The sequence below is a fragment of the Enoplosus armatus genome, chromosome 18 (genome assembly GCF_043641665.1).
Source record: "Enoplosus armatus isolate fEnoArm2 chromosome 18, fEnoArm2.hap1, whole genome shotgun sequence".
Classification (NCBI taxonomy): Eukaryota; Metazoa; Chordata; class Actinopteri; order Centrarchiformes; family Enoplosidae; genus Enoplosus; species Enoplosus armatus.
In genome coordinates this window covers 4,193,082-4,202,201 of record NC_092197.1, presented here as the reverse complement: position 1 = coordinate 4,202,201, position 9,120 = coordinate 4,193,082, and the positions used below count along the sequence as shown (strand labels likewise).

General features: G+C 39.4%; 1 protein-coding gene across 1 annotated transcript; it reads left to right on the top strand.

Moving 5' to 3' along the window:
• Positions 1–275: 275 nt before the first annotated feature.
• Positions 276–8,873, top strand: LOC139301291 (MOB kinase activator 1B). The gene is made up of 6 exons (XM_070924647.1): positions 276–517; positions 1,822–1,988; positions 3,992–4,085; positions 4,637–4,770; positions 6,437–6,600; positions 6,736–8,873. The coding sequence occupies exons 1-6, from the start codon at positions 504–506 to the stop codon at positions 6,811–6,813; spliced, it is 651 nt and encodes a 216-aa protein (XP_070780748.1). The 5' UTR covers positions 276–503; the 3' UTR covers positions 6,814–8,873.
• The last annotated feature ends 247 nt before the right edge of the window (positions 8,874–9,120 follow it).

The window sequence follows — 9,120 nt, the reverse complement described above, 5'->3', positions numbered from 1 at the left end:
GGATTATTGGGAATACAATATGCAAACATGATTTCAACAACATATTATATATTAGAACTTATAAATAAATTATGGTTATAGAAAAGTCAAACCATAGGATTTTTTTTTTCTGTACAATCATTAAACTCGTGTCCAACTCTAAGAGCAGTTGTGCTGAGCATTTTTGTCCACTGGGTGGCAGCACACGACAGAAATGCGTCTGATCTGCCTTGAACGTCAGATGAAGAAGTTAGCACTACATTCAGTACGCTGCTGCCTCTCAGCGTACAGAGCAGCATCCAGTGGACCAGTCTCTGTGAAATTAACGTATTTCCTCTCATACTTAACGTGTCGTTATTTCTGCTACAACAACAGCTATTTTCGGAAGGACCGCTGAAGTCAGCCCGAGAAGAAGAACCCGAGGACGTGTGGGACTTGAGAGTTTTAAACAATCCCTTTGGTCTGCCTCCACTCTGCTTGTTAGCTATTTGCCAAGAGAGTGATATTCTGCGGTCCGAGGAAACATGAGCTTTCTTTTGTGAGTTATTATTGTGTCATGAATGCTTATTTTGCCTTGCCAGCTTTGTATTTGGAAAATATCAGTGGTGTTAGCGTCAGACAGCTCGCTAGCTAGCGATAGCATATTAGGGGCTAAGACTATTTCCTGGACTCACCTCCGAATGTCTGATGTGATTCGCATTGTTCTCTGTAGATATGTATGGGGAATTAACATCGACATCGATAGTAGATTGTTTGTAATTTAAGAGTATCTTGTATTATACTCTGCCTCAAAACTTAAACCCACACAGGACCGACCCCAGAGCAAATTTTAACTGAGAGAGGTTCACAGTCTGGCCTGGATATTTGCTGGTTTGACCACTTTTGTTGCCACGGGCTAATCCAGCCTCGATGTGATACAACGCACCAGTCAATTTCTGACCCAATATGTTATCAAAGTAACGTGATTGTGTCGTTGATATTTAGCTAGCTACGTAAAATTCACCCTGTTCGTGAAAGAAATTAGAGGCTGGAGGAGCAACATTAAACGCGCCCTCTGGTGAGGATGTGAGTGTTTTTAGGTAAATGGAAGAAGTCGAGTCGAAAACCCAACACTCAACCCCAGGAAAGCATGTAACTAATAGGTTGTCACTGTTTACTCAGTTGGTCAGCTGAAAGTATTGAACACTCCGATTTGAACATTTGAAATTCAAACTTCTGACATGTCGTTTCGCTACACAGCACAACTGCCATTAATAAAGCCTCCTTTTAATGATTATCGTCGTTTCCATCAGGCACGAGGATGCAGAGACGCATTTGATTAGCTACAGCTGATTCCTAATGGTTTAATGCCAAGCTGATGAAAAGCACATTTCAGTTGAAGGAGAGGACATGGACAGCATTTTACTTCAAGACCTGTCACAAAATGCTCATTTTCTTTTGCTCTATGAAAATGAATATAATGTAATACTTAATTTCATAGGATTTTGAAGTAGACTGGTTTTAGTTGATGTTAATGGTCTAATTAAAGGGAAAACTGTTTTAGTGTGTGACCTACCATGTTGTGATGACTCTCAAAAATTCTTGTTTAATGGGGCAGTGAGAGGGATTGAATGCAGCACCTCTCCAAATGGCCTCATTATACACAGAGAGACATACTGTTCTGGTCCCCCACTCTGATTCTGCCAAATCCATCAAGTCAACGAGAGCACAACTCTTTTGTCAGCCTTTTTAAAAAGATCCTGACTTTTTGTTAGCAAAAGTCCTTCACCTAGGGGTGCAGCGAGAACTAATGGTTTGTCATTATATCTGTCTACCTCCTTATTTGTCACATATGACTCACAGTGGAAGCCGTTCTTCCAAGACGTTCAAGCCCAAGAAGAATATCCCGGAGGGTTCTCATCAGTACGAGCTGTTGAAACATGCAGAGGCTACGCTGGGAAGTGGAAACCTGCGCATGGCAGTCATGTTGCCTGAGGGTGAAGACTTAAATGAGTGGGTCGCAGTCAACAGTAAGCACCAATTTTACCTTTTTTCCCCTTCCTTGATACAACCTTTAGGTTCAGATTTTCGGTAGAGTGGCTACACCTTCACACACCTTTTTTGTTTATGTCTGTCACTCTCCTCCTAGTCTTTATATTTCCATGCTTCTCAGTACTTCTTTTTCCTGAAATCTCATTTAGTCCACATCAAGAATCAGTTGAGGGGGAACTATCAGGGTGTAAGTTCTTGGCATTCCCTCTAAAGACCACGTGCATTCATGCTGGAAAAACCACTGTGAATGTTAAATAGACTTTATTGTCTGTGCTGTGAGAGCCTTGTTTACTTTCCTCTAAATTGAGACAAACAGCTGGTCATTAGAAGCTTAATTTCCTCCCACATGTGCCTTTAGGGTTTCAGATGTTCAGTGTCTCAGCATGTTGAATTGAATTAAGTTTTTATTTAAAGTCATAAAACGTAAAGTGATTAAGATTTGAATTTTGGTTTGATGTTATTTTTTACACTGATCACAAATAAGGGAATGAATGCATCATTAAATTAGTTTTCTTTGGTTTGACTGTCATTTGAGTCTCTTGAAGTTGATTGCAGTTGATTTGGATGCACTGCATTGCATAATTCATACGTGTTGATGCCTTTTGGAATCCCTTTGTAGTACATGACAGCTAAAGTAGGGTGACTGTATTATCCTGTTATCTACTATGTTTACTCAACAAGTTCACACATTTTTTAGCTTTTTTAAGTGTCGGAGAGATGGCTTGGCTACGTCATCACTGCAATATTTGTATTCTCTACTTTCATAAAAGGGTTGTAGAAATGGATGGATGTTAGTCAGTGCTACACAAGCTGTTTTAACTTGCACAGTAAAGGGAAGTTAGAATAAAATAGCTTTGAGTCATACTTCTCCCACCACCAAGTTTATATGACTTTCCTCATGATGTCTGTTCACAAGAAGCAATTCTTTTTTGGGGTTATGACATGCAGCAAAGGTCCCCGGGCCAGAATCAAAGTGGGATAGAGTTATGGTATGCATCTGAACCACTAGGCCACCAGTGGTTTTCACTTTATTTTGACTGAACACTTCAAGCAGTTTATTCTGAATCACTTGAGCGTCTCTGATATTCTGTGTGTACACCTCTGCATCTGTCTAAGTCCTGGGAAAGTCTGTCATGGTGACGATAACATTGGCACCTGTCATGGCAGAGTCAACATGTTGACCAGTTGAGATAATGGCAGCGACCTGATTTATTTATGGTTTTCCCATTCTCCCAACCAGGGGTTGTGTGCCATTTTATGAAGCGTCTAAAATTTTACTTTGTGACTTGATAGGACAATTAACAAGTTTGATAAGAAAGATCAGCAAGGTGTATTGCCTGGACACATGCATTTTTCTGAGAGTACCTCTACTGCTGCTCTCCCGCACTGGTCATGAGCAAACATCACATCTAACTTCAACAACGTCGGTGGCATAAACAGTAGTGAGGCCTTTCATTTCTTGACCAGAGCATTGTGGAAGGCACTAAAATCGACAGTGTCCAATATGTATGTGTCATTTTTTAAGTTGTTATCAAGCCTTGATCCGGCTTGAATCAAAAAGTTTTGAATAAAAATATCTTTACTGGAGACGGAGTAAATCTAATCAACATAAAAGGGAGCTAATGTCTCCTTAAATAGGACCTCACGCACCACATATGCCACATCAGCTGTTCAATATGTATTTCTTTCTGTGAGATTAGCAAATGGAACACCAACACTAACGCTGCCAACGCTTTAAATGGATCTGTCCAACTGATGGAAAGCCGAAGTTGGCTGTATGCCTCTGGGAATGAGCGATAACGCAGTTCGTTGCAGATAACTGGAGTGTGCCCTGGTCTACAGTTTAGACTGGGCAGTGAAGTGGGGCGGGTAAAGGGCTGTAGGGAAACTTGATGCCAGCTATTTGTTTTGGCACACAAGATATTTGGTCTTATGTATGCTTGATTTGAATATGCCATTTTTGCTCTCTTTTTTTCCACAGCTGTGGATTTCTTCAACCAGATCAACATGTTGTATGGCACCATCACAGATTTTTGCACAGAGGAAAGCTGTCCTGTCATGTCTGCTGGTCCTAAGTAAGTTTGTCATTGTAGGTGTGCAAGTTTGTAGCCTCATAAAACCACAACTCACAAGCTTTGCTTTACTGATCTTGGTCTGTCAAGGCTCAACAGAGCGTGTAGTCAGTGGGACAAAATCATTTAGATCAATTAGCATGAAATGTGACAATTAAAATTAAATTAAATTCAAAATGCAGAACTTGTTGTCAGCACCTACCTTAGACCCCTTAGTCAGTCCTGCTGCCGTGCTCAGTAGATTCTCAGTGGATGTTTTACATGCTAGTATCTCGTAGGGAAAACTGAGCTCACAAGATTTAGATTGTCCTCTGCAAAGTTGAATGGGTCCATGTGAGAATGATGTGTTTGACTTGCATCCTTTTGTAAATGGGGCAGTGAAATTGAAGTGTGGACCTAGATGGGCAATGCCAGACGAAGATCTCTGTTGGATCGAAACCGTTAAATTACATTAGCTGGGAGCTATCAGTGTGTGGATGTGTTGTCTGACTTTGATCTAGAAGGAATCATAAATATTTTCAAAATATAATGTTTATCATCCATATTTCCTGCAGGTATGAGTACCATTGGGCTGATGGAACCAACATCAAGAAGCCCATCAAATGCTCTGCCCCCAAGTATATTGATTACCTCATGACCTGGGTGCAAGACCAGCTTGATGATGAGACACTTTTCCCTTCAAAGATCGGTATGTTTTGTTCTCTCTATCCTGCCAAAGCCAACTTTTATTTGTGTGGTTTTTATGTGTTACTCTCTGGTTTCTATTAGTGCTCAGCTCTAAAGAACAACTTTCACACATCTGCTCAATGTCCAATGATTAGCTGTGTGCCAACTGTTTGCTAGCCAACATCTGTCTAATGTTAGCAAAAAGGGGCTCCACAGTCCAGTCTTTTCTGTGAAATTCAACTGCCATGCAAAATTAATGAATGTTAAAAATGACACATTTATATAAACAGTTCAAACTTAGAGGTTTAATTTTCACCATGTAATTTAGCTTGAGATGCTAAGTGAATAGTAGGTAGGTTAAAGTTAAGGTCTGTGATGTGGAAAATGGAAAAGTTGGTAAGAGAAGACATGTTACAGAAGTGGATGGATTATTGGTGAAGTCCCTAGGGGAGATCATCTGAATTGTCAACAGCAAAGCACATGTAAATATTGTCTATTTGCTTATTTACATATCCAGTAATAACATTTCACAAATACCTCTGGCTAACAATGTAGAGGGTCATTGAAAAGAGTTAGAATTGGAGTACATACCAGCACAGTTCTCAACCTCCCAACCAGCAGTGGCTTGCGTTGTCAAGGGTGGAACCATAATAGAGTTGGACGGCAGCCAGCACAAATACATGTCTCATCAATCCTTTGGTACATCTCAGTGGAAGGAGCAAGTGACTAAAGGAGCTCCCCTGGAGTGAAAGAATTTGTTTCACTTCCCACAATCAATAGATACATTATTGGTATCCATTTTGTACCAAAGCCTCAAACAAAAAAACATTGCTCCATTGTGCTACAAGTGATCAAAAACTCCACAGGGTACCTTTTTAAAGAAAATATATATTTTTGTCCTCATCGGGACTAAATCAGCCTCTAATCTGTACATAGTAATATTCCTGTACTAGTCAAGTTAAATATTTAGAAGAGTGGGCCCCTGTGCATATCCAGCCCCAGGTGGAGAACTCCTTGTCCTGTCGGTCACCATCTTCTTTTGAATAATTGATGTTGAGTCATACTGTAGGTTCTCTAGCTCTCTGTATACTGTAGGGCGAAGCGTCTGCACTCCCCAGCTGTTCACTGAATCAGAGCAGAACTGCTCAACACATCTGAGGTGTAAAGAGCAGTGCTGTTGTAACATCAGACTTTCCTAACTACAGATTAACACTTGACACACTGTTACCACGAGTTGGTTCCGTGTTGCAGTCATGATTGTTTGCACTTCCCTTAAATCGTGCTGTGGCCTGCCCTTGAAGACAATCCAGAGAACATGCTGCAGCTGCATCTGCCTTCATTGCTCTGAGCTTTTGGGGCTTATTGAGATGAACAGGGGCAATAGAGACAGGAAAAAGGAAAAAACGTCAATCAGTGAAGTTTATTTGTCACATTTAATCATATAAGGTACAGTCACAGTGAAATGTAATGTACAGGTTGAGTGATTGAGTGAACTTTGTATGTGTCAGTAAATCTTCTCAATGCAATCTTTGTGTTGAAGCTATGCCTAAAGAATCCAAGCACAGTTTGTAAAATATCAACAATATTTGGGCAGTTTTCATCAAGTCATTTCCTCACCTTGACCACTGACTGCATGTTTGATGAGAATCTGAATAACAGCTTTTCTTTCTCGCCCTCTTGTTCCCAAGGTGTCCCCTTTAAGCGAAACTTTATGTCAGTGGCGAAGACCATCCTGAAGCGCCTGTTCAGGGTCTACGCTCACATCTACCACCAGCACTTTGACTCTGTCATGCAGCTGCAGGAGGAGGCCCACCTCAACACGTCGTTCAAACACTTCATCTTTTTTGTTCAGGTGAAGAATCTCTCACATTTGAGTATTGAATTTTGAGTATTGAATTTGTCACATAAGGTATACTGTATATTAACAATATAAAAGGTAGCGTATAGTGAATAATCATGTTAGCTCCCTTTCTTTTGTCTTTTCCAGGAGTTCAACCTCATTGACAGGAAAGAGCTGGTCCCACTTCAGGAGCTGATTGAAAAACTGACAACCAAGGATAGATAAACAGCAATGTAATCCTTATTTTATTGGTCTTCTAGTTTTTGCACAGATACCCACCCCACCCTGGCTGTATGTATGCAGTATATACTATATTTCCATTTGGGGAAATGTTTTTAATAAGGCCAGGAAGACGGAAGGGTCTTGATAGGTTTAAGGCACCAGGACTAATGCAATCAGGGATTACACACTTAATTGAACAAACCGCAGATTAACATATTGGAGAAAATGGTTTTAGCTGTACGGAAAGATCCCCAGTGTTCAGTCATGGCTTACATTTAGGATAATATAGACATATGTTCATTAGTTTTCTATTATACTGCACAGATTTTTTTTTCTCACTTATATTTATGGCAACACGAGGCATTCCCATGCTCTTAGATTCCCATTTCCAACTCACCTGCAGGGAAAGAATAGTGTGTAAGTATAGTTGCTGTATCGTAATAGGAGGGCTTTGTTGGTGTTGTGGCAAGAATTTAAGCCAGCCTTTAAGCCAATTTAGCAGCAGTAGCTAGTTTATTTTATTCATTAATCTACATAGAAGGATCTGGGTTGTGGTCTACTCCTGTTCACATCTGTAATAGCCCACATCCTGTCAATACAAAATAATCCTAAGTGCCTAGCATGGCTCATAATTGACCTATGTCAACAGTGAGAACTATAAGAAGATAAAGGCCATATAACTGACTTGATTGACAAAACAACCTTTTTCACCACGCCTCCCTTTAAGTTTCTGTGGTTCTTAATTCCTTCTTACACCCCTTTTTCCATCCGTACTGTAACCTCTCTGTAAAATCATACACCTCACCAACCATCTCCTTATTTAGTTAGATAGTTTCTTTACCAAGTGTTCTGTGCAGGTTATGATAAATGAATGTGTTTAAGAACATAGAAGGCTAGAATATTGTCATGTTGTAGCAGGGACTCAAGATTTACTGAACATTTAGCGTTTTCTAGTTCCTGTGTACTAGTTTTTTTCCCCCCTCCAAAACTTGAAGTAGAAACACATTTTAGGAAAAAGTCTTCAAGGGATCTAAAACCTTAAATTGTACATAAATGCCCTCAAATAGAAGTAGAGACCAGTGTTTAAAGTCACAACCTCCACTGTTTAAAAAATACAAGCATTTAGAATTGGATTACGCTGCCTCCCTTGTTATCTCACTAGCCATAAAGCACTTTGAACAATTTTCCTGACCTCTCTCGCCTGAATGTTTATTCTGCATAGACTGTGCTTTGTGAGAAGCTGCGTCATGTGACTGATCATAGTTCGTTTCCTCCCTCATATTTCCCCAAATGAATGTCGAGTTGCTTAACCTCTACTGAAATTGGCTATATGGCACAAGTGAGATTTCTTACGCTTTTGTATGGTCTGAGTTGTTTGTTGCTGTGCTTCAAACAGCAGATGCATGTACCCTTCCCAATCTCAAAGTGTAGTTTACTATGCAATAATTGACACTAAAAGGGTTACCAGTTGGCTCATTCATACTTTATCTAATATTAATTTTCCTTTATAGTGCTTAAATTTTGGTGTATGATAGAAATATATGATTGCTTCTCTTTCAGGTTTGGTTTCAAAATCAGTGACATGAACATTTTATATATCTTCTTATCTGAAATTTGTCTGAGAGGTGTAATACTTCAATGCACATGTGTAAATACTGAGGGTTAGACCTGTCTTTAAAATAATTTTCAGCGAGCATGGAGTGGTAGCTTTTGGTTTAAAGAATGCATTTAAGTCTTTTTAGAGGCTGCTTCCCCTCCCTTATTTGGATATTAAAATATTGTTTGTTTTGATCGTTGAGTATATCTTTTTCCACTTCCTTAGCTAGCTATTATGAATGTTACTGCTCACCAGATATATGACAATGTAATAGAAAATCAGTCATCCTGAAAGCATCTCATCCTCATGACATGCCCATAACATAGCCTATTGCCTACAGTTTTTCCTCCTTGACTGTAATAATTGATGAAACGTTTGTAAATAATGGCTTGGTAGGGGTTTTAAATGCTACTGAATTGATTTATGCTGTTTACAAGGCAAATAAAGGTGGTCTTGACTCTTTGAATTAATTGCATGTTTACTGTGTAGCATGAGCTGTATGCAGCCTGTGGTGGAAAGTAACTAAGTATTTTACTTTCTTTAAAGTACTGTACTTAAAGTACTATTTTGGGGTACTTGTAAAATTAGATTAAAGTGTTGCTCAAGTGTTTATGTATCAATAATAATGATCCACAAATAACACTGACATGGGGAGTTCTGCATAATGAGTTCTTTTACTTTTGATACTTTAAGTACATTTAGTTGCCAATACT

Coding starts and splice junctions, on each gene's coding strand:
- LOC139301291 (XM_070924647.1), top strand. Junction 1,989..3,991: donor TGAGTGGGTCGCAGTCAACA/GTAAGCACCAAT, acceptor TTTTTTCCACAG/CTGTGGATTTCTTCAACCAG. Junction 6,601..6,735: donor ACTTCATCTTTTTTGTTCAG/GTGAAGAATCTC, acceptor TGTCTTTTCCAG/GAGTTCAACCTCATTGACAG.